Raw genomic sequence first — 27,068 nt, 5'->3', positions numbered from 1 at the left:
AACCAAGCAACCTAGTCAGCTCTTATAATTTTTGTGTCATATGCAACAAACTGTTACTTAACTGACCATGGAAATTTGTGAGTATGCCATGTGATCCTGAGATAAAGGTTTAAATGCTATATTGTATATGTGCCATGCAAGCTAATCAAAAAGAGTAAAATATGAGCATAATAGCTCATTTAATCATTGTCTGAAGAAACATTATCTTTAAATATGGAAGTTTAGAATCTTGACATACATAATGGGATCATAAAGTATAACTATGGGTTATTTATCTGTGTAAAAGTCGTACTTCCATGTGCATAAACAGTAACACAAACTTGTCCGCCAATATATTATCCTCAGTTACCCTGAGAACAACAGTGCAAATTTGTTGAGTTACCAATTTTTTATTCTATTCAGAAATATGGCTTTTTTTTCTTAAGGTTTATAAGAACATCTGTCTGGCAGGCTAGAAGAAACGCAGTGTGCAAACACAAGAATAGCATTTAATCCCTGGAGCCTCCAGGGGGCCCTTAGATAAACAGCGTTGTGGGAACGCACAGGAGAGGCATGCTGAGATTTCCCACTGCTTTGTGTTTGGGCTCATCCACAGTAACTGTCTACTCTATTCTGATCCGTGTTCACTGATATCATTTGCTCTTCCGTGGAAAAGTTAAACCAGCGGGACACTGGTTTTCACCCTGCCTTGGGTTGTCCAGTGATTTTCTAGCTGGCAGAGGCTTATGGTGCTTGATTTTATCTGTCGGAGTAAGTAAAACACTGCTATTCTCAGTGCAAGCCTACATGACATTAATGGAGTTTGTTTTTTAAGCATGCTTTGTTTCGGTTCAGGTACCATGTTTATCGATGGCTTGGTCTTCCATGTACTAGTAAAAATAATGCAGGTTTAAAAAAGTAATGTAACAAATGATAGTCTGACCGTTGTTTTTGACTCTCATATATATACACTCGCAGATAATGTTCTACTAAATAGACAAACTGGATGCTTCTTGGCTAATATCCTTTAATCAGATTAAAGGATACCAACAAAGGCATGGGATAACTATAACCATAAAGTTGTGTGTTGTGTTGTTCTGACAGATGATGAGTTAATATCACAGGTCTGTTAATATCACATTTAAAATTCCCAAGTCTCAACGAGTGCTAGAATCCCGCGATTTAACACCTGTCTTTTGCTTTCCACTGATCGTGGCAATCCTGAAGCTAATTAACATAGCTCTCTCTGGGTTGAGGATGGATTTCTTCTGCTTTAGCTAATGGTCTTTTAATGTGCCCATTGTCAGACAAAGTCAATATAAATTTACTTTATTATTCCCCTAATAAATACGCTCTGATCTTCTCACTGTGCGGTTCCCGTTCGGGGCCCCATTGAAGTGTGGGAAATGTGTGTTGTCTGCAGACCGATGTTCCCGTTGAGAGGGATGCGGGAACATCAGGAATCATGGTACAAATCGGCTAATCGTTTTTTAACAGCTTGCTTTGTTTATAACTGCAGGGTTGGGAAACATAAACGATTTGCAATATGTGAAAGAATTATTCTTAACTAAAAATACAGCATTTTTATTATTCATGCCTTAATGGTCCCTACAGTGTTGAGATCATTATAAAGATCCCCCCAAAGACGTATGTTTCAGAACGTTAAACTGCTTAAAAGTGCAAATTAATTAGCCATTTAATTCCAAAGTTCATTAGTAGAGCAGATGGAATGAATTCTGTAGGGTATATATAGACAAATGATCCAACCATAGATTGCCAGAATGTTTCAGCAGCAGTTTACTGTAATTTTGCACAAGATGCAAACTTTAAGCACTTAATAACTCATGTTGTGCTTAACCCCGGGTTATTCCCATTCTAAACCACTTTTAATCAAGTAGTTTTCACAATTGTAATTTAGTAGTGTTAGTTCAGAGCAGGTCTAGAACCGCTTTTGCACTGTTAATTGCAGTAAGGAATGCTAATGCTAAATCCCTAGCAACAGACAATCAATCACATATCTTATATTCATGTGTTTTAAATATAAATAACGTAAAAATATATTTGCTATCTGTCAGAATGACAGAAATCACTTTGAAGTGTTATCGCTCAATGTTTCATCAGTTAATAAACATTTATGATTAAGGCTATGTACCCAAGTGTTCCCATACGATTCATCTTGATCCAAAGGTTTTTTACATAATATGTATACTGTGTATATTTATTATGTATATGTAAATACAAACGCATTCACATTTGTGAAAGAATGGTTTGCTCTCAGGAGCTCAGTGAATTCTAGTGTGAAACTGTGATAGGATGCCACCTGTGCAAGAAAAGCATTTGTGAAGTTTCCTCACTCCTAAATATTCCACAGTGAACTGTCATAACAACATGGAAGTGTTTGGGAACGACAGCAATTCGTAAACTGTCTGAGTAGGGTCAGCGAATGCTGAGGCGCATAGTGCGAAGAAGTCGCCAACAGAGTCAATCTCTACAGACCTCTAAACTTCATGTGGCTTTCAGATTAGCTCAAGAACAGTGCGCAGAGAGCGTCATGGAATTGGTTTTCATGGCCGAGCAGCTGCATCCAAGCCATACATCACCAAGTGCAATGCAAAGCGTCGGATGCAGTGGTGTAAAGCACGCCGCCGCTGGACTCTAGAGCAGTGGAGAAGCATCCTCTGGAGTGACAAATCGAGCTTCTCCATCTGGCAATCTGAAGGACAAGTCTGGGTTTGGCGGTTGCCAGGAGAAAGGTACTTGTCTGACTGGATTGCGCCAACTGTAAAGTTTGGTGGAGGAGCTGTTATATCTGCATAGAGTGGACCGGCATCATATTGAACCCTATGGATTAGGAATGGGATGTTCATATGTGAGTTGAGGCAGATGAGCGAATACTTTTGGCAATATATAGTGATGGGAGGAGCAAACATCACTCACAAAATAAGTGTCCAAGGGGAAGAAAATGTCCAAAATGAACGGAGGAACTGGTGTCCTCATTGTGTTACTCATTTGACAGCACTTAACTACAGTGATATTTAATAAATCTATAAAATTGCTGTGGAAAAACTAAGCTTTTGGAGTTATTCATGGTCTACTGAAGCGTTTTCTAAAAAGATTTAACAAATTTAAGTTTCCTTTTAATGTTCAGGTTTATAGAGTGAGTAGATTAATGTCACCTCATTGTTTTCAAAAATGGTTATAATTGTGTTCATAGAGCAAATGTATTTGTTCACCAGATCTGACAGGAACTAGGAAATACTGGTCTTTGCATTTGTCGCAGTGTTATTGTAGATCTACCTCGCAGAACACAGAGACAATAAACCTTGACTCTCTGTGACCTATTCAAACTGCTGACGAAATGTTTCAGTCAAATCCAGCCCTGCTGCCAACAGTTTCCCATAAAGATCAGCTAATAAAAAAGCTGTTAAGATGGCTCCAGTATCCTTAAATAATAAAACCTGCATTTTCTCAGAGCTTAAATTAAACATTTCATAGCCCCTTTTCTACAGAATTTCCTCCAGCCCAGCAATCCTGCCGCGCAATAGAGTGGGTGTGAGATTTCTGACGGCGTGAAGGTCAGCAGCAGTTTAATAGAGCATCATTTTTGTTTGGTAAGTGAATTATCAGTGTTGTGCAATAAATCACTGGAATGAATCAGTCAGGGACCTCAGGGACTCATTTTACTTCCGCATATCAAACAGTCAGAATGACCTCTGATCTTTAAATGGCCTGGTATTTGTTTGAGGAAAGGTCATGTATTCTACTTTCGGGGGGTCATTTGGCAGCTGCTATTAGCTTTCTGGCTTCAGGTTTTGGAGATCACCTAAGCTGAAAGTGACATAGAGCGTAAGATTAACCTCACAATTTTTGTAGTTGTTTTGATTGTCAACATTCATTTGTCTCCATAAGCATTTAAAATCATGTAAATGAATCATTGTTCACAATAACCGTTTGTTATTACCTTTAATATATAAAATAGTTTTTTCATCTTAATATACATTAGTTGACTGAATGGAATATCAAATTGCTTACAGACTTCTATAATATTGTAAAACACCTTGAGATGCATGTTTAAAGTTGTATGTTATCACTAACAGTCAATGAGAAAATGAATGTAATTGTAATTTTCAAACACCACCGTTGCACTCTGGAGAGTTTGGGGTAGTGACTGATTAAAAAAGGTTTATCGTGTTGTGCTTGAGGTTGATCAGATATCAGCGCTTTGCACGTTTGTGCATCAATCACTGTATAACCAGGATGACAACAGAAAATGAATAATGCCGCATCAAACCGCAGACAGAGATACAGTCAGAGCTCTGGGACTCTTTGTTAGCCTTTGTGATAATGCAGATTTTTTGGTTGTGCAGCACCTTCCGCACTACAGCAGATGCTGAGGAACTCATATTTACACTCACAAGAGAAGTGAGCCAGCGTTTATGTAGTCTTAGTGTTCTGTTTGGATAAATTATGTGAATAATATTGTTTGGGGCTCTGTCACTTGCTTCTTATTTTTCTAGCTTTAATGGGATTGATTTGGATGGAAACTTGATTTAAAGAAATAGCTTTTTAAATAAAATCTCTAAACATATTAACATATATTTGGATAGTTGACAATTTACTCAAATTAACTAAATTATTCTAATTATTAAATCATTTTTTATTATTATGATGATTAATTAATAATAATTAAGTTAGTAAATATGCAGATTTTTGACTGGTCATGTGCACTTTTTTCTTTCATTAATACACAAGATTACAATGTTGGTTTAAAAAAATGCCAATATAAATATGTTGCAGTTATGAAACCTATTTATTATAATAATAATTTAAAATAACATTTGATGTTTATTTTACGTTTTTTAAAATATGATGTATTCCTGTGATACAAACATTTTAGCAGCCATTTCTCCAGTCTTCAGTGCCACCCGATGCATCAAATATCATCCTAATAACTTAATTTGGTCTTTTCAATGTTTCAAAACATTGGATACTTCATATTTTTGTGAAAACAGGATTCTTTAATGACTAGAAAGTTCAAATTAACATAATTTATTTGTAATTTAAATCCTTTATAACATCATGTCTACTGTCACTATTTCAATTTAATACACCCAAAAGGCAATGACCTCATATTTTTCAATGGTATAGTGTGCGTGTGTATATATATATAAAAGCTGCATTAGAGATTTATAGCGACAGAACACTGCTATCAGTGCTTAAGATGTCATGTCAAGTACCTCTTTTCTGTTAAAATGACTTATTAGCAGTCTGAGCTCCAATCCCAGCCTCATGAATATTAATATTACCACCCGACATGCAAACAAAGTAATGTTTGTTCTTGCCTGATGAATATTTACTTGGTCTTAGAAGTGGCCACAGGTGTGCGAGTATGTTCTCAAATGCGAAAAGAAAAGCTTTTTATAAATCACGCTTTATACCAGGAGGTCAGACTGTACCCGTTTCCCCCCTGAGGTGAAATCCTTTGTGTAAAAGCATAAAACTGTATTATATAATCTCATGCTGATATGATCTCAGCAGCCATTCTACAAAAGTACCCGGCTCAGAATTAGGCTGCATGGATTGTGTGGGTCAAGTTTCGCATTGTGGGGTACAGGAGTGGAAGGCGTTCGGTTTTATGGTCTGTACTGTACACTTGGTCTCAGTTATCTCAGTCATCATTCACGTGGATATATATGAAGGTCACAGGAATTGTGAGATGACTGCGTGTGGGTGGAGAAGACCACGCATAGGTTTTATGCGATATTGGAGAAACCTTGGAAGGATTTCTTTTTATTCTATGAAATCACACGATCTCATTCCTGCTGTCTCTGCAGCCATTAAGATAAGACCGTTCCAGAAACATCAGCTGCTATTGAGATGCACGGCAATGCTAAAAGAGCCCTCTTTATGGTCATCCTCCCTGAATACAGTTGATGCAGGGTGCTTGGGTATGAAAGACATTGTTTCTGCTCATGTAGACAGAATGACTTCATCGGTACAGGCAGAGCTGTCCAGTCCTGAGTGGAAATGTTTTCAGAGAGAAAGGCTCATTTAGCAGAACAGAGGGAGGCCGTGACATCAGCAGACTGAGACAAAAATATCTGGCAGCTGCGAAAGGCTTGGTGCCTGAATTGCACTTTTCACAGCAGTTTTGATCAAATCCTCCAGCAGATACACACATACTCAAGTAGATCTAAATTTACGATGTCAATTTCAGCTTTTATTTACCCAAAGTGGCATTTTTAAGAAATTATTACAATATATTTTATTACACATTTACGTACAAATATAGTTAGTTGTGTATACACACACACATAAATATATATATCTTTTTTCAAATCTAATTACTAATCCAGTTTTATTATGTCCGGACCTGAAATGTCCGCTCATTGCTAAGGACATAGACACAAATTTTATTCCCAATATGCGAGGTTATAGATTAATTTCTCAGTAATAATATCTAAATGGCTGTTTAGTCAGCATCCCATCCGAGCAAATTTAGAGCCTGTGAAGATGATGGTTATCACTTCATTACCTCAACACATTGGTCAGTCTATTTCATGGCCGTGATTTTCATTAGCTAAGCAGACAGACTTTTTTTCAACAGCAGTGCCTGGCTGAAATCTCTTGCTGAGTGTGTAAGCAATAAGTTACAAGCATTAAAAAACACAGACTGCTTATACGGTGGCTCCAGGACCATTTGGAAACTTTGGACAATCAGTTGAAAGTTTGCTTGAAAATGTTCTCACCCGAACTAAAAGTCCTCTAGCCATAATATTGATTCCTCAAGTGAAAAAGTTGTCTGAATCTGGAGAAATATATGCACAGACCACACATTGTATACACTGAAAACAGTTCTAAACAAACATGCTTTTGAAACTTAATGTGAAAGGACAGTAGGAGACTATTTTTTTCACCTGAGGAAATTTTATTATGTATTTTGGTCAGAACAGGCAGTCTAAAAGAGTAAAACTCCTCAGTAATGGATTTACGCAAACACACAGCTTTTCACTTCACACAATGTTAACTGATGGACTGGAGTTGTGTGGATTACTTGTGTATCATTGTGGTGTTTTTATCAGCTTTTTGGACTCCCATTCTGGCGGCACCCATTCACTAAAGAGAATCCTTTGGCGAGCAACTGATGTAATGCTAAATTTCTCAATGAACAAAAAAATATCATCTAAATCCTGGCTGACCTGAGGTTCGGTACATTTGAATAAAATTTTCATTTTTAGACAACCATTCTTTTAAATCCCACTTAAAATGCACAAATGCCACTGCCATATAACAAAACATCAAATCAAGTAGCATCTACAAATAAAGATTTTCTGAGAAGTTTTTTTTCTAAATAAGTCAAAATGTGAAATTTAAAACCCAGAAACAAAGTTTTCCTTCAAATCACTGCTATTGTTTTAACCAACTCAGCCCACTCACTCATTCTACCTCCCCCACCTTTCCTAATGTCTGTATCCCCTATGGTTACGTTTATATTAGAACTTGCACTCATTACATTAAAACGGTAATAATGCATCTGATGTAATTCTCTTCTGTCTCTCCGCACAAAAGCAGCTGCTCTAAATAAGCCCGATGCTACTGGATGAACGCCAGGCTGCTGTCCGAAGTGTCCAGGCGCGCTGAGGTTGACTGGAGCTGTCCGCGGTGCTGAAGCTCCACCGCGCAATCCGCTTATAACATCCCGTGAGTCGAGCTCTCTCCGCGTTACTGCCGGAGCTCTGCGCGAAGCACCGGGAAAGACGCGGGTAGACCATATGCTTACAAGATCTCACAGGCGTTTTATTTGACATTCGAGTGATTCTCGCTGCATTGTTAAACACAAGGACAAATTGTAGTGTGTTCCGAGGAGTCGTTTCAGTATGTGCGTAAGGATCGAGCTCCGAACGAACTGGCTCTTTCTGCTGCTCATTCTGAGTCTTTCAGTGATTTACACGCATTGCCAAGGTGAGTATTTATTTTTAAGTACTTAAATCTACTAATGCTTCTCTATGTAATAGAGTTAGACAGGCTATTCATCTTGGGCACAGTGACTAAACGGGCTTGTACCTACTGGCTGTGGTTTTACTCGTGAAGGATTTCTCCACACACACACACACACACACAAACACACGCCATTTAAGTACAACAACTAATTACGAATATATGTTGAGGAAGTTTAAGATATAGCCTATTCTTTACTTCTGACGCGTTGTTTAACTGAAACATCGCAAGAATGCATGCGCTTCATCTGCAGAGTGTTTTGAGAAAGTAATGGGCCGTTCGTATATTGCGTTTAAAACGGACGCATAGCTACAAAATGGGGTCCAGAGACGCGTTTTCAGATTTAAACCACTAACTAGAAACAGCATTCATGACGGTAACTCGACACGCGACACAACTGCGGGAGTGCCTCTCTTGCAAGTAATAACTTGAACACCCCCCCCAAAAAAAATAAGCATGGCTTTTTCTTCGTTAATTAAAATTATTTATTTATTTAGGCTATTAAATGTAATATATATAAGTTTAAGCAAACATAAAAGTTGCAAGTGTGTCTTGGCAGCACTTTTTAAACACACAAACAGACGTTATAATAAAAAAAAGTCGCGTTATCTGTTAAATCAGCGATGGTAACCATAGAAACAGTACGCTTCGCGATCTACGACAATATCTACGAGAACTTCTATATACACGACATGAATTTATATTATCACTTCACTATTATATATATATATATATATATATATATATATATATATATATATATATATATATATATATATATATATATATATATATATATCTTTAAGATGTCTTAGGGATAAGTTACGCCCATAGCTGACCATTTCATATTGCGTTGAGCTATTACAGCAACCTATCGAATCAGTAGCGCTATTGAACTATTTCACAAGTCAAATATCGGCGAAGTGGTACAACGGGACAGAATGATCGTGTCTCAGCAGCACAAGATAAGGACACTAATCCTGAAAATCAGATTAGCACCGTCCCAAAGAGAGCTGTTTATGAAACTAGCAGAGTTATGTTGTTGTTGTTGTTTTTTACCAGTTAACTAACAGACTCTACCTCAGCTTATTCAGGCCACTTGAACATTTACGCATAGAGTGCAGATGCAGAGTACTTTTGTTTGTAAGTCAGAGCATTGTTGCTGTTTATATTTAATTTAGTGACACAGCATGTTTGGGGGCCATATGTTGTGTTGGGATAATGAGATGCAGCCATCCTGTATTATCCTGTGGGCTCATGTTTGCTTTATAAGTACAAATTCTGCTGATTGCTGGGGTTTATTTCAGGCTTAAATTGCACAAATTAACTTTAACATTAATAAAAGATGGACCCTTTTAAATAATAAATTATAATTTATGCAAGTTTTTAAATATGACTGAATGCCAGCAAAGACAGTGAAGATGGTATTTCAAAACAAGCATAATAGGGTGCTTTAAAGCAGTCTAAATTAATGCTGTTTTGCTCTTTGTTGTAAAGTGCAGTAACATCTAATGTACACTATAATATTAAAAAAGGACATGCCATAGGATATTTTCTCTTTATTAATCTTTATCAATCTTGTTGCACATTTTCATTCATCAAATTCACTCAGCTATTAAGAAGAACAGTCAGCTATTACTAAATGTGCACGTTTTTTTTGCACTGCATATCATACCGTATCTGTGTAGATTCTTCCATCTGTGGTTGCTTTTAAATGTTGTTTCCAAAAAAATCAGGTTTCATGATATTTAAAAGCACACTTTAGTTTGAGCATACAGTTAATGTCACTGTATGATTTCTTTTTGAGCTCTGAATGAAAGTTTGATGAGAAGAATTTGAGTCGTTTAGGCAGCCAGAGGGAAATTTATTTCTAAACAGAAATATGTAATTTTGAAGTGTGCAGCTAGGTCTTTCAAAAGGTCTATTTCTGAATTCATTTTGCCGTAGCTTTCTTATCAGATCCTTTCATAATTCTGTGCAAGACTCATCCTCTCATATTCTGGCTATTCAAAAATAGAAGCATGGAAACAATCTGATGGTTTCAATTTCTGCCTTTTATACCTCTGATTTCGGGGGAGGGTTTGAAAATGTTCAACACCTGTTTTTTTGGATTGCCAGTGATTAGCTTGATCAAGGGCTATTCAGAAGCTGCTAGTTGACATAATTAGTCTGGCGCTTTGTCAGTTTATGGCTTGTAAATGAGAGTCATTATGGCAGAATGCTCTCTAATATCCTCATGCTGTCTGAGCTCTGCAGGTGGGGCAGAGATACTAACCGCCTTTCGCTGTCTCTCACAGAAAACTAAACGATGAGTGTTTTGGACTCTTCTTCTCTGACTTTTTCCTCTGGTGATGGTTCACAGAAAAGACAGAGGAACCAGAGAGATAAATACATCACACGTCAAACCCTGATCTTTGTTTGAAAATCGTGACTCATATTACTTCAAGTTCATTTATACAGATGGAACAGTTCATTCAAAAATGAAAATTTAACTCAACCTAAGGCCATCAAAGATGTAGATGAGTTTATTGCTTGATCTAAACAGATTTGGTGAAATGCAGCATTACGTCATTTGCTCATCGAAGTATCCTCTGCAGTGAATGAGAATCCAAACAGCTGATTAAACATCATAATACTCCATAGATAATCTTAAATACCTTAATTAACGTCTTTTGAAATGAAAAGCTCCACATTTGTAATAAATCACTGATATAATATTAAGTCATTCGTTCCTGTCAAAAATCAAGTTAAAAAAATCTCAACCAAACAAAGAAAGAAATATGTACAGGACAAGCAGTGTTTAAAAATGGAAAGGTTGAGTTCTGAACAAATGTGTCAATATATTTTCATATGAGAGGACAACAGGGGATGGATTTTTTTCACAGGAGGAAGCATTATTAAGGATTAGCAATTAAAATTATAATGATGGATTTGTTAATTGCAAAAAGGTATTTATTAAAGCACTGGAGTCACATCTTGGATGGAGTGAGGTTGAGTAATGTTTCTGCAGATTAAAAATTTTGGGTGATCTATTCTTTCAAGCTGGTTGCACTGCATTGTGGCATTCAACATAAAAGCAATACCAGATTTGTCTCAGGTGGTTTTTACGTCTAAAGAAAGACAGCAGCTTACAGAAGACCGACAGTGTAATATGTCTGGAACCACATATTGTAGCTTTTTATCTGTGTGTGACCATGAAAATCCCTTAAAGTCTGCCACACACATTTTCTTTTGTGTCAAAATGGCATTTAAAACACTTTATTTAATCGTTGCGCTGTGATGGTTCATGTATTGATTTCAAGTGTTTCCATTTCAGCCTAAAGGGCGGCGACATCAACTTCTTGGGCATCAATACACACAGACCCTTTTGAGATTGTAAAGCTGAGGCTCTTTACATGCCAGGCACCTGCAGCCACACAACCATAAAATTGGTATATTTAAGAGGAAGATTAAAAGTTGACATTTTGACTTTTAAAATGCCACAAGTCCGTTGGCCTCCTAATCCCCCTCTTGTTATGTGTGACATTTCATTATTTAGTATCCTGAAGGTTTCCTTGGCCTCTGATTCGAATGCAGAACAGGGTACATTTGAACACACGCTGACGCCAAATAAGTAGATTTTTAATAAAGGTTAAAAATTGCCTTTTATAATTGAACTCTCTTCATAAAAGGGAGTAGAAGTACAGCATTTTTTAAAAGCATACTTAAAAAAGTGAAACTGAAAAAAACAAGATCATTTAGGAAGGAAAAACAAATGTGCTGTTTGATCTGTTGGCATATTTCCCATATACCTGCATAAAGTTGTATGAAAGAGTAGTGGCCAGCCTGTGCTGTGACCTTAAATGTCACCCAGAGGAAATATCTGATTTATGACATATCAACACTTCACCAGCTTTCAAGCCTTTTAAGCCATTTACAACAAACATCTGCCTTTTGGTATTTATAGGTCTTTCTTTTTTATTATTTTCATTTTATTTTTTATATTGTGTTATTTAATTTAATTTATTTTAACAAAACTTGCAAACTGGAGACTAGATAAACCATTTGGACTGATAAAAAACAATGAGGTCTGAATGCTAGAAACTTTTACATTTTTGTGTAAAATATGCATTAATCCGTCAGTAAATGAACTGTGGGAAATACTATTTAGATATGCAGATAAAGATGTGTGTGTCTGACACTTCAAGTCCCTTTATGCTACTGATTATGCTACTGACTTTTCCTGTCCTCTTTAATTGGTTCGACACCCCCTTTGGCATTAAAAGTTCTGACACCAAATACAATACAAGAGGAGGCCAGCTGAGATGTTAAGAGATGTCTGTGCTAAGAGTAATTACTCCCATTTAATTGAAGTAATTAGTCCAGTTAATGAGGAATTGGGCTAAAGCAGTGTGTTATTCAGATGTAGCTGCTGTTTGTGAGGTGTTGTGCTGTTTACCTTCACAGTGATTTGACAGTGTGACAAAGCCACGGTTGGACTCTAAAGCTCTTCCGTTGCTACGGGAGACGTATCTTTGGATCTGCCGTGCCGTCAGAGCTGTTCGCACCAGCCCGTCCCCATCATCCCAAACAGAGACGAAAAATCTGTGTTTTAGAAGAGAACAGTGAGCTCAGTACAAAACATATTCACACAATTTACCCACATGCACACACTCATTTGCAAACAGGCTGTCAATGCTTTGTGGCTTATCACAAAACAGATAAAATCTCTTCCACGGAACATGATTTTTGAGAATTTGGGACCACACAGTATATTGGGAAATTTCAATTTTCTTGTTGGTCCATATTTCGTGTCACGTTTATGCCATGAGAACAGGTAGACCGTTTAATGCATTCAAAAAGATGCACCAAACCACTTCACTCACAGTGTGAATATTTCCTCTAGCTCTTGGTTTGAACAAACCTTAAATATAGAGAATTCACAAGAAATATGATCAGCGGTATGACTGACAATCCGACTGACAGTTTGGAGTTCACACAGTTCATTCAATGCATAACCGTTCTAACGCAAATGAGCTCAAATAGCTGAAGTGGCACCTGGTCTGCTCTGTCAGAAGGTGAATTGGTGATTAGAGGTGTAAGGCTCATGCATCAGGACTCCTACAGGGAACTGTGGTCCTGGTTCTCTTCAGACTTTTCCTGGCTCTGACTGATTATACACACAAGAGAAGCTGATGAGAGAACGGAGTCAGTGCTGCCAATCACAGCTGGGGTTCCTCACACCACAACGCCAGGAAAACAACTCAAGACAGACAGGAAGACGTACAGTAGATCTGTTTGTTCATGAAATGATACTCTAGCATATATATATATTTTGGATAACAGTTAAATGTTTAATTAGAACCTTTAAAAGGTTCTAATTTTGAATTAAATATGTACGTTTCTATTCAACATTTGTATTGAATATTTTTTTTATTGAATTTGTTGCATTGCTACTCAATGCAGCAACTACTAAGTTATCTTTAAACATTTGCTATACCAGATATATTATTATTCAGGTTAGTTGCTAAACATATTGACCTTAACTAACTTTTGGAGCAAGACTGTCTTTGAACTGTTGCTCTGATATGACAGTAATTAAGCTAAAAAAAGAAAACAGAAGAAGACATTTACACTGTTGCTTGTAGCGTCCCTACTAATTGTGTTTGCTTTATGAAATGCAATTTTTAAAAAAGGGGGGTTGAATTCTATGTAGACGAGACACTTGTTTTAGTATAAATTATATATAAGCACTGAATTAACTAAATGCAAATGTAAATAAAAATATTTTAAAAGTAATCTGTTTATGTACTAACACAAACCTAAATAATGTGTTTAGTGCCCATAGTACCTAATGCATTTATTTTTCAGTGGAAATTAAAAGATCCAGATCTCCTGCCTTGAAAATCTTACACAACAAGGTCTTTTGCTCTTCATGGTACTCATGAGCTGAACAAGTGTTTTTATGCTTGAAAGCATCTTTATTTCAGTCAAGTCCATCTGACCCTGAAAGAAATAAAGTGTTCTTGCTTTTCCAAGTTCAGGGATTGTTCAAATGTACTTTCTGAACATTGCACGCAGGTCAAGTCTAGACGTTCAGATGTTTAGAGGTCTGTGGATGTTTGTGAAACAATCTGTAGTGTTAAGAAGTCAGTTTCATACCGCGTACGCGCCGCTGCTCTGTTGCCCCACGTCAGTGTGTTTTTTTCAGTCAGAGACGAGCAACATCTCACCCTGTTAAATATTCATACACTTAAAAAAATCTTCTGTGTTGACCCAGACAGACAGCCCGGGAAAACCTGTATATTCATTACTCATCATTCATTGCATAAATTGAAAATATCCAGTGGGACATATCTAAAAGTTGTTTCCATGGTAATTTGCTGGAGAAGCGGCACCCAGCGGGAGCTTCCAAATAAACCGTGCAAAACTTGAGAAGTTAACAAGACACAAGGGGAATACATTCTACACCATTAGCATCAAGCCTTCCTCTCTCTTCGTTTATTTCTGTCAATCCATAGCCTGCCGTCTCAGACGTTTCTCATAAGATTCCTTAAGATAAATAAACACAATTGTTTGCATATAGAGAATGAATTAAAAAAATAATATACATTACTCAGATAACTTGAAATAGAAATGTTTAGTAACATTGTAAATACTGTATTATCACTTTTGATCAATTGAATGCATCCTTGAAAACTGGATTAAAGATCCTGAAAATACAGCTTTGTTATTACAGGAATAAATTTTAAAATATATAAAAAATGGGAAACAATTCATTTATTTTAATCTGTAATAATATTTTTGACCAAATAAATGCATTCTTCATAATCATAAGAGAATTTTTATTTTTCAAAAATAAAATAGTAATTATTCCTTAATTTTTCTTTAATTTATTTTGACATAATATATATATGTGTGTGTGTGTGTGTGTGCCTAACATGCAGTTGTATTTATATAAGGATATTAACTTCAGACATTTTCTTTTTTGATTTTATGCTCTGGGTTGATGGAGACAGGCGGATAGTCAGCAAAGGCTTCTGGGAGACTTTTGAGCTCATCACAGAGCATCTAATCAGCCCCCTCTCTCTCTAAGTTTTTAGCAACCTTGACCTTTCCTCTGCAATAAAACCTGCCTGTCAATCACAGATGTCTATCAGGACTGTCGTCTCAGAAGAGAGAAGCAGGCAGAATAAAAGAGAGCTGAATACCAAGATTTTCTTCTCACATTGTATGGCATATCTCCAATTTAAATGATCAGGGGTTTGATTTTGGACTGACTGATTGAAAGGTCACAGAAACATTTACTTATAGGTGAATGTAAAACTAAACTAAAGATGCATATATACAGAAAAGATCAGAAAACACTATTCACAATCACCGTGCACTTTATATCATCTCACTGACAGCCCATATACTGCATGTTAATTTACTCCAAGAAATAAAAAATTATGCAAGCACAAATAAAAAGGCTTATGCGAGCGCACAGATAAACCGAAGTCTGTTTACTTTACCTCTGTTTGTTTGCTTTTATGCCTTGCGTTGTTGTCTCTTCTCTTCCGTGGCTTTATTTTTTTCTGACAAGCTGTCATTTTCTCGCAGGCTTTTGTTCTTTCAAATAGCATGAATTATGCTTTCTCTTTTTCTTTCATTCTCTCTCTCTCTCTCTCTCCTGTCACTCTGATCAAGTGTTTTCTGAAGAGTTCGGTGCAGAATGAAAGTGTCTTAGTGAGCCTGCCTGTGAGCTTTCCCAATCCTCAGAGTATTCGCACACGCGTCTGTGTTTTAGAAATATAAATAAAGATCTTCTGTGTTGCTCTTTCTTCCCCTCGTACGGAGAAAATATTGATCACGAAAGGACTAGAATTAATTTTACATTTCAGAATAAAGAAACAAGAAATGTATTTGTTTTAAGCTAAATGTGAGCTGTTATGTATAATATTACAAGCGAAATATGCAACAGTCTTCAAGTGAAACTAATTTATGTAAAAAAAAAATATGTAATATAATCTAATAGAATGTTTATATAATATTTTCTATGGTGTCAGTGGTGATTTACTAAATATGCTTTGTTATATTACCCATAATGCTTTAATCTAACTGCACAGATTGCGCTGTAAAGGAATGTTTTGGGAGAAAGTGACCATTTTAAATAAGAAAGAAAAAAGAGAGAAATATTAATAGGGAGAGAGATACACAAAAAGAAAGAGGTGAATAACAAACCAGGGTGCGCAGACTATTTCTGATCTTATAACGATGTTCCTCTGGATTTACAGCATGCCTCGGGAGACGGATGGCCAAATACGATCATTATTATTTCTTTGGGCATGTTCTATCCCTCCTTCTGTGCAAACTGTCATGGGACAACCTCCTGAAAAATCGGCCTCGCTAAACCTACAGGAGTCTGGAGCGGTTTGAAAACACTACAGCTTTTCATCTCTGCGCATTTCCTTTTGATATCGAACATGCAGCGATGCTGTATTAATCATAGAACTGGATTTGAACGGACGCAACACTTAATTCAAACTCTGCTTAGATGAAATCCGGAGAGAGCAGGGATACCTCCGAATGCAGGGAAGGGTTTGGTTGTTTATCTCTTTGATGAAATCAGTTGGCTGTCCTCAATAAGTCCCACAAGTCTGTTGTTGTCTGTAGCCGTGTTTCGATTCTCACGGTCCCAGTGTTCACAGCTCCCTACACACATTGAGAAGGGGATATTTGTAAAAGCTGCCAGAATTTATTCATTTGAAACCTACTGTAATGTCTTGAGATGACACAATAAAACACAGATAAATGTAAATGGAGTTACCGTACTATAACAAAAAGTTTAAAAACGTTCACATTATGCGCAAACACCATGTAGGTACTTTCCTCTGACAGCTGTCATTCATTGTCAACATAATGACTGTGAAGACAGCAATATATCAGTAAGATAATGTTAATAACACACCAGCCTTTATTTTTTAGGTCCACAAAATGGCTTTTAATTTTTAACAGGTTTCATCAGGACAGGAATGCAGTGACCTCTACTCCATGTGGGTGGAAAGCTGTCTGAAAGTCCACAGTTTAATATATTCCACAAGCTGCCAACAATTAAATCATAAGCTTTCAGGTATAACAGTACTTTTTCCACTTGGCTAAGCCATGTGTCAAAGAAGAGCTGCTAATGTATGAGTAAATGATACACGCTGTTCGCTAACACCTACACAATTCCGCTTTACTTTGTTTGTCGTTGAGCATGAGTCAACTTTTACTGTCTTTATACCTGCTGCCCAAAAGTGAGTTATTATAAAGTGTAAACTTTACTCACATTCTGACTCTTTTACAGGATTTGAAGAATGCAGAAATTAATGTTTTAAACAGTTTTATACTACACTGTCATGTCTCATTAAATTGCATGCTTACTTAAACAAGTTATATTTATTTAACTTGCTGAATTAAGCATGCAATTGAATGCACTTGCACATTTGTTCAGTCTTCCTATCTATCTATCTATCCACCCATCCATCCACCCATCCATCCATCCATCCATCCATCCATCTATCTCAGAAGTCTCATCAAATGTGTAAAAAACTATGCTAAAAGTGCAGCTGATATTATCTGAAATGCAAGGTCAATTAGAGCACATTTTATTATTTGAGTTTGGTTCGTCCCCGTCCAAAATTCTGCCCTGGTGAACTTGTTTTGATTTTGTCAATTCAGTGATTTGTTTTCATCTGTAAGGATCCATTTTAAAACTCAGGATCACTGTGTCCACCCCGGACCAAAAGCAATCACATGCATTCTCTATCTTTTTAAGAACCAAGAGCTTCATCCATCAGTGTCAGCTCTAATATTGCGGTTCTTACTGATTTCCGTTGGGCAGGTAGGACCTTTGTTTTGGCCGTTTATGTTTTTGGACATGTTGACTTGCAGCATGCTGCACTCTGACACCTGCCTGCCAAAGCGAATAAAAGCAATTCCAGACTATTTAAACACCTCAGTGCTTGCTACGTCTCCCTGCAGGATTCTCACAGGCTGAAAAAAAAAGAATGCTGGATATGTAAAAGACTTGCATAGCTTGACTTTAGCCTGTCTGATTGACATGAAACCAACCACAATTTATTATTATTTGCTTACGGTTTAGAGGCAGAGTTATCTGAAATAGATTATAATGCATGTGTCAGCTTGAGTCTAAGGAGAAGTGCACCGTTATATGGGCTGTATTGTGCCCTTCAAGGTGGTATTTATTTGCAGAAGTGCACTGGGATTAGTCTTTCCGTGTCACAGTCTACAAAAACACAGTTGAATTGCCTCTTTTAGAGATTAATGACTGTCTACAGCTTCAGGTTTAATCTGACTGGAAGGTCTGACATCGTGTGGCTTTGCGAAGCCGCCATTTATTGCCACTGGAATGATCTGATCACACTTCTATTACAGAAAGTGTCATCTTGATAAATGGGATTCACTCCGGAGTGACATGTGCTCTATGTGTTCTTAATAGGAGTGAGATTGTGAGGTCAGTGCTTGATTTACAGCTATTTTAAGGTTTCAGATCTGTTTATTGTTTATTGGAAAGAGATTTCAGGATGAAAGGAGGATGTGCTTGTAAGCTGTTTGTTAGCCTCTAAACAATGTGAGGAAAGAATCCAGTTTATGCACCCAGATTTATTGTGTGATTTATGGTGTTGGAGAAACAAGAGCATGTAGGATTTTAATTGCAAAGTCAGCATTTGTAAATAAAAGTTTCAGCTACTGAAAACAACACAAACTAACTTAGTTAAGCTAAGTTAATTAATGCAAGACCTAGTATTTCTTACTAATATGTTATTTATTCATATTTTAACATTTATTATGCAGCTTATTTTTATTTTAATTAAATCGTAAACATATACAGTGTATTTATTATAGGTGGCATATATTTTGAGTTCATTATCAATTTTTTAATTTATTATGTTTTTACTGTATTTAATTAACAACTAATTATTTATAATAGCTTTAGTTTGTTTTAATTTCCGTTAATGATGACAAGCAGTAATTTGTTTGTTTTTTTGATGGATGATGTAAAAATATCTACCAGCATAGGCTAGCTAGCTCATGCTCTGTTGGCCAAGCTAGTTTTCAGCTAATCTAATTTGACTCAGTGTTTTGTTTTGTTTTGTTTTTCAATTCAGTTATTTATCAGTATTAACAGCACATAAACACCATATTTGTTTCTTTCCTTAGAGCTGTTTTAATAGACCAATTATAGCAATTTGTGATGACTGAATAAAGATTAAAACAAATACAAAGCAATAAAACACAAACATTCTGAAATTTGACTGCACCCAATGTACTTCTCAGTTTTCTGAACTTTTTAGTACCCAACAAAACAATTACAATCCACAACTGATTATCTTAATTCGGCTCTCTCCCAATGTTCACTGGCACCTTATTTAGGCTGATCCAATAATAAAGCAGAGCTGTAGCTCCCGCTGAGAGTCTGACTGTGTGCTGGTCTCCAAAACTCTGATCCCTTTAGGATTTGTCTGCCATTTACAGTCTGTGTCAGTGATGTTCTTTTTATCTTATACTGTCTTCACTGTGTCGCCAAGCTACATCCTGTTAGAACACATTGTCATCCAATTCCCTAATTAGGGAGTAAAAACACACTCAAGATCTCAAGCTGTTTGAAAGCAGAAATAACGGAATGTCTCTGAGGAATCTGCTCTTCTGGGGTTCACAGTCTTCCTAGAGCTTTGTTTTGAAACGTATTGGGATGTACTATGAAGGCATACATAGGATGTACTATGAAGGCAAACTAAACCTTGATGATTGTTTCCGGTTGCCACAAAACACTTTAGTTTGTAGTTTGGCTAAAAATGAAAATCTGTCATCATTTGCTCACCCTCCATATTGTTCCAAATCCGTATGATTTTCTCTCTTCGTGTAGAATATTGAAACAAGGATTTTGAGATTTGAGAGCTAAAGTGGAAAGTCTGAAAAATCGTGAGTAGAGAGTGACATGAAGGTGAGCCAATGATGACAAGTTTAATTAATTTTAATGCCAACTGTTCATTTAGCAAAAACACACAATTATAGAGACTAGAGTGTTAGCATAAAAGAGTCTACACGTTTGCAACTAAATTTAGCGAATCCAGACAGTGTTAAAGTCCCAATGGAGAGCTGCTGTAATCCTATAGGAATGAGACAGATGATCTGACAGCAGTTCAGTACAGCACTTCCCTCACATGTCTCAATAATGGAAGCACTTCCTGACAGATAAACACAACTCCAGATGTTGTTTTCAGCTAAGCAATGCCGCACTGCCAGGGTTTTTTAATGGTAGCAGAAAAACAAAAGGATTTCCTTCACACCTCAGTAAAATATTACAAATATCTAAATTAGACAAGTAGAGAGATGCCAACATGTGCAGTATACACACACTACCAGTCAAATGTTTTTGAGCAGTAAGACATTTAATGTTTTTCGTATTTAACTATGTTCTACTCCCCAAGCCTGCATTTATTTGTTAGATATAATATAGCAAAAAACTTTTTATTTTCCACAGAAAAAGGTAATTCATGGTGAATGGCACAGGGTAGAAAATGACAGAATTCTCAATTTAGACTCAATGATCTTTAGAAGGTACATCTATTATTTTTATTCCTTTTTAACAATCATGCAACTTAATTATCAAAGTCAAACTTTTTAACAAATTCACTTGGCTCGTAAATCTGATGGAGCACATGCAATCTGAATGGTATGATCCATTTAAAAGTCAAAGAATGATCAGTAACAGTATCTGACATTCTCATAATAGCTGTTTTTGATCAAACTGGACTTTTATATTTTTTTTATCAGACATGCTTTTAAGAACCTTTTTTCTGAATCACATATTGGAACGACTCACTTCCTCTCAGTGGCAAATGAGGCCTGACTTTCTGATAACAATTTGTTTCTGATCACAAACATTTGTTGAGACTTTCAAGACAGAAGCGGCTGCTGTCATTATACAGCTACCTCTCTCTCTCTCTCTCTCTCTCTCTCTCTGAACCCTTCTGAGAGCTCTCTTGCCTAGCGAGGTGTGTTAATCTTGAGATGAAAGACGTGCTGTAATTGCCTCACACTTTCTTTTCCCTGAAAGATGCTGTTGTTCTTCAGGACTGAAGATCAGAGCAATATTGAACCTCTTGTGTCACATTTGAACTACAAAATAATTATTTTTCAGGGAAGCATTTCCTTAATATGTAAAAACAAATTTGAATAATCAAGTAGCATCACAAAACATTTGTGCAATGACATTTAAAGCTTTTGAAGAGCAGTTAAAATATTTGTCACATATACACTGAACAAAATCATAAACGCTAAATTTTTTAGATTTTCTTAAATCTTTGTGTTCAGCTCATGAACAATGGGGGCAAAAACAAGTGTTGCAGTTCTAATTTTGTTAAATGTGTATATATATATATATATATATATATATATATATATATATATATATATATATTGTCTTAGACCAGACTAGGTTTGTTAAGTACAAATTTTCAATTTTCAATCTGTTTGGACTTGCAGAAGATGGAACTGTACAAACTCAGAGAGGAGGAGAGTTAGAATCAGAGAGAGAGTTTGACCCGTTCACCAGCAAACAAGAGCCACCAACTGATGTCCAGCAGCTCACCACAGATGCGGTACCAATCCTCCCCAACCTAAGACTGCTCAAACTCCACTCAGCTCTGCTGACCAAGAGCTTCGAGGGAGATCAGCAATTTTTTAAAGAGGCACCCCACACCGTGCCAACAGTCTCTACCTCTACATCTAACACTGAACATTCACTTCTGGTGCCTCAGGAGGATGCTGCAGTCTTCTCAGTCCCTGCGACCACGTTGACCATGACTGCGGCAACATCTGTGGAACAAAGAAGGCCCAGTAAAAGCCGTAGTAGAACATCAGAGAAGATCATGGTCACCTCTCGGCCTCTCACAAACCCCACCATTCCAATCAGCACTCCCACAAGCACAGGTCAAAAGACAACTCTCAATACAACATCAAAGAAAGGCTTCAACAAGGAAAGTACTTTGCCACCACTTTCTCTGTCAACTTCACCTAAGAAAGAATCACAGACGCCGGAAGGGAAAACCACACCAGGATATTTCTCTGAGACCTCTCCAGGTAAATTAAAAGCATTATAACCGATTGATATGGATGAATATAGATATGGATGGTTATATATGGTTATGGATGGACACAGATGGATACTGAAAATAGTTATGAATGGAAAGATAAATATGAAGAGATGCTGTATAAATGCACATTAAATCTGGATATATATCGATAAACAGACCAATAGGGATTTAAAAAAAAATGGTTGATATAGATTAATATGGCAAAAGATGGATAGATGGATGGATGGATGAATGTATGGATATGAATAGTAGATACAGATCGATATGGCTAGATATGGATGCTGTATCTGGAGGATATAAATGCATACGGGATAGAAAAATATAGATAGATAAAGATGGTATGGATAGATAGATGAATATATATGGATATGAATAATTCTAGATGGATACTGATAATAGTTATGGATGGCTAAAGATGGATATGCATGGAAATATAAATATGGAGAGATATGGATGCTAGATATAAATAGATTCACATGGCTATATGAGGACATGGATGGATATTGAAGAATACATAGATAGGTAGGGATGGATATAGATGGTATACATAAATATGGCAACATATGGATGGCTTGATCTGGAGGATATAGATGCATAAAGACAGAAAGATATGGATAAGGATAAATAGATGAATAGATGACAAATGGTTATAGATAAATAGATAAATATAGATAAATCTGTTTTTATTTTATTTTTATTTACAAATGGATATGAACAGATATGGATGGATATACATGGCTAGATACAGAGAATAAAGATGGATTTGGACAGGTAGTTTAATATTTATATAGATGGATATGGACAGCTACAGACAGCTACGGCTATATATGGATGAAAGATAAAGGTGTATGTGGATGTTGATTTCTATGACAATGCATGGGCCTGAGAGCTAATGGAGGATTACTGCACAGCCAACCAAACATAAGACAGCTGTAAAAGGGGTGACTTCAGAATGGTGCCCTTTTCTCTCTCTCTGTCTTTCTTTTTCCAGCTCACTGCGATATGAACTTCACAGACGCCGATGGTTACATTGAGCTCCCCCCGGATGTCTCGTTTGATTCCCACATTCATTGCACCTGCCTGGTTACTGTATATCTGGGTTATGGCGTTGAGATTCAGGTCAGTACGTTTTCATCTAACACTTTTATCATATGCAGATTAGGAGAAGCATCTCTCTGGCACATATTTGTCTCTCAAGGGCAACGGAGTGTCATTTCCATCTCCTCTACATTTAACACTGAAATCTCATAAGTGTATCCAGAAATTAAAAAAAGTCTCAGCCTGTCCCTACAGGCTCAGTATGACAATATGTTCTTTTCTGTGCTCTGCATAACTACATGGATATGAGATAAATATTAAAGCATAACAACTGCAAGCAGGCCACTGTAATTGTAAAATGGCTGTAAACAGTCGAACAGTGCTTGAATGTGTGCTAGTAATACTAGAAATACCGTTAAATTTAACACGGTTAAATTATTCAGTATGAGGATATTGGTGACCGCTTGGTTGAGGAGCATGTTTTAGGTGCACTCATCTTTTAATCACAGAATGATATCATTGATAAACCAGCATTATATTAAACAACAGAGGAAAACTAGGCACTGTTCTAAATAGTTACAAAGAGCATTTACAAAGTGTCTTACTTCATTACTCAAGCCAAGAAAGAACAAGACGTTCATTTTGAGCAAATGAAGCATTGCAGATAATGTCTATTCTGCGTTTCATGCAATCAGGTGGAACTTGTTATTGTTCCTGTCAGCCGTCCAACTCAATACGGTTCGATCGACTGCACTGCAATTTCTCAGACCTCTAATTTTGGATTGATCAGAAGAGAGAGAAGTGCATTTAAAAACTGATTTTGAGGAGACAGAACATTTCATATAAAGTTTTAGAGAAACGCAGACAGATGCTGCCAATTCTCTCTCAGGCTTTTATAAAGGCCTCCGGTCTGAAGTTGTGAAAGTTTCCGTATGGAGTTCCAGGAGGACCGTCATGTTCGCAAATCAGTGTTTGACTGCGGCACAGCTGCTGTGTCAAAGAAAACAAAATTCCCTGTAAAAAGCTCTACAGTAGATACACTGGAGTAGAGCGGTTGTGCTGAATCATACATGTGATGCTCACTTGACTTTCTGAACATCTTACATGTGAATACTTGATCAGGATTTTGAACTTGTGCTTTGGTGAATTTTTTTTTGAGCACTTGCTCACAATATTCACCAATATTTTTCATTTATGCAAAGGTCGGTCTGAAGTCCAAACCTTATCATTTGCATATTAATCTTATTTAAGTTGGGGCATAACGTTTAATGCAATGAATTGATTGCAAAATGTAAAGTACAAACCTAGAAAGTTATTTTTTTAATATCTAGCAAAACAAGCTCTTTTTTGTTTTAATATGTATGTTTAAAGATCCTTGTGGTTAAAGATCCTTACGGCTGTAGATTCCAACATAAAGAGGTGAAATGCAATACCATTATGCCCATATTTGGCAAAAAAAAACCTCAGTTCCCCCGTCAAATTATAAAAATAATTTCAGAAAAAATATATATTTTTACATATTTTTTGGATGTGTCATTTATTTTTATTTCAGTAATACTATATATAACGACACTACATAAAACATTTCACAATACGCAGACTTCATAATGTGCATCTTTAGCTACATGCTGCCATGAACAATCATCTCAGTAGCTACACGAGTGACTTTTATGAAAAACATGTAAAAGTTGTAAGCCGTTTATGTGTTCAGTACACTAGAAAGTACTGATTCAGGCACTACACTGCTAACATTGTACAGTTTTGACTCACCAAAAAGAACATGCTCATAAGAGTCATACTTTTGGGAATCAGTCAGACTACTCTGGTTGTGTGTTTTTCATACACTTAAAAAAATAGCTAGCTTATAGAGTAAGGAATCATGACTATGCTTGCTGTTTCACACTAGCACCACTTACAAGTCAAACAGTCAATATCATATTGTATTTTAATACAGTTTTCAGCCCGCTCATTGGTCAAATTAATGTGCAAGGGCTGTTAGCAAAACTGAATATAATATTTTTTTAATAATTATTTGTGAAAACATCCTTGACAGTTTATTTTAGCCTCCATGTTTTATGGGTTTTCTAATACTGCTATAAATTATGTGACAGTATTTCTAGCTAAGTTTGTGGTCCTTTTGCTGATTTGATATCAATCATTATCTTTTAGACCAAGGTTGAGATGATTCATGGCCATTTGCCGTGATTTGTGGAAGCGATGATGAAGTACAGGAGTCAGCTTCCCTCAAAATCCATAATATATATTCTTTCATAGATAGTTGTGAGACGTTTGTGATCTAATCAATGCTTGTGTGCTGATGAATGGGTGTAAAGTGTTTAGTAGAGAAATCTGAGATTTAGTTGAGCTGTAATTAGAGGTACCTTGTATTCACAATGCCATCTCTCCAGGGTCCAGCCCTCTGTCGGTTAGACCCTCATTAACTTTCCACAAACCGGTCTGCTGGAGTCCACAAAGGTCCTGTGAAAGGCCACAGAGCATTAAGATTCTCAACACTACTTCATTTTAATTGCCTGTCGACCTGTTGACCGTGACAGCGCTCATATTATTCCATACGCACTGCCCTGCTAACCCTACCCAGCTCAGAGGTCAGGGAGGTTCATCCGAACATCTGATGACACATTAAGGTCTTTGTGCTTGTTCAGTTGGCATTTGAGTTGAAAAAGTAGAGCTAATATTCACAGAAAGGAGTCACTTGAACCTGAGGACAGTTTCAGGGTCTTGGCACCACATGTGAAATGAGTTTTTCAGTCAGGGTCTCCGTTGGAGAGGTTGCTGTCAGCTGATATTAATTCACCTTGGCTCCAGTATGTGTCATAAAATGCAGAAAGATGTAAAGCAAAAGAGTGTCATGGACGGTTATTCCTCTCAGTGTGTGAGAATGACAAACCACAAGGAAAAAAAAAGAGCAACGGCATTGGAAATATGAAGCTAAATTTATCATGCATGTATTCAAATCTATGCAGATTTTTGAGCAGGTCATCAGCTCCTTCACCCTCTGCCAAATTATTATTTCACGTGGCTTCATTTATAAGTAAAGAAGGTCTAAGAAAACGCTGCTCTGGGCCTAGCATTATTTGTTTACAAATATCACTTTGGTTTTAAGCTAGCTACCAGACAAAGGAATGGAACAAAGTTCTGTCTCTTTGAATTTATATATTTAAAATTTAACACGTTTTGTGTTGCTATACTGTCACAATCTTAAAAGAAGTGACGGTTAAAACAGAATTACATTTTGTCACTAGTGCTAAATTACCTGTTATTCGTCCTCATTAGGAAACGAGCTTGCTTTTAAAAAATGCAGGGACCGAATTAATTACTTAACGTTCCATTACCGGTCCTCAAATGCGCCCTATTTTGTGAATGCGAAATTACTACTGCCTCAGCAATGCTGTTACTAAACGTATATCAAAACATACCGCGAGATCATCGTGGTTTGATTCCAGAACTAATGACTCTTTTGAGTCGGTTTCTTTTAGTGAATTACAATACACGACGTCAATCGAATGAATCGCTTACGTTTAGCTGATTCTTTTTAGAGGTTCAGTATAAATAATAGTCACTATATATATATATATATATATATATATATATATATATATATATATATATATATATATATATATATATATATATATATATATATATATATATATATATATATATATATAGTGAATCATACAGCGTGACCAGTGTGGTTCCTGAATCGTATTTAAATGAATGAATGAATCAGTGTCCGAGCGAATCAATCAATCAATGAAACATTTTTATTACCTTTTTTATTCTCTAGCATACTTAAATATCTGTACAAATAACTGAACTAATGACTCTTTTGAGTCGGTTTCTTTTAGTGAATTACAATACACGACGCCCGTGTAGTCTAGTTCCCGAATGAATCCCTCATGTTTAGCT

The 27,068-nt window shown here is 36.5% G+C and overlaps 1 protein-coding gene across 2 annotated transcripts in view; it reads left to right on the top strand.

Moving 5' to 3' along the window:
• Positions 1 to 7,451: 7,451 nt before the first annotated feature.
• The window catches only part of sez6a (seizure related 6 homolog a), a 31,881-nt gene continuing 12,264 nt past the window's right edge, over positions 7,452 to 27,068 (top strand). The window contains exons 1-3 of one of the 2 annotated variants that reach the window (XM_043229378.1): positions 7,452 to 7,941; positions 21,490 to 22,086; positions 23,092 to 23,219. In XM_043229378.1, coding sequence (XP_043085313.1) covers positions 7,857 to 7,941; positions 21,490 to 22,086; positions 23,092 to 23,219 — 810 coding nt within the window. In that variant the 5' untranslated portion in view covers positions 7,452 to 7,856. The remainder of the gene's footprint in view (positions 7,942 to 21,489; positions 22,087 to 23,091; positions 23,220 to 27,068) is intronic. The other variant, XM_043229379.1, reaches the window with a different exon arrangement.

This window comes from Puntigrus tetrazona, unplaced genomic scaffold, assembly GCF_018831695.1.
Source record: "Puntigrus tetrazona isolate hp1 unplaced genomic scaffold, ASM1883169v1 S000000002, whole genome shotgun sequence".
Taxonomy (NCBI): Eukaryota; Metazoa; Chordata; class Actinopteri; order Cypriniformes; family Cyprinidae; genus Puntigrus; species Puntigrus tetrazona.
Note: the sequence above shows the minus strand (reverse complement) of the source record. Positions and strands in the feature narration are given on the sequence as shown.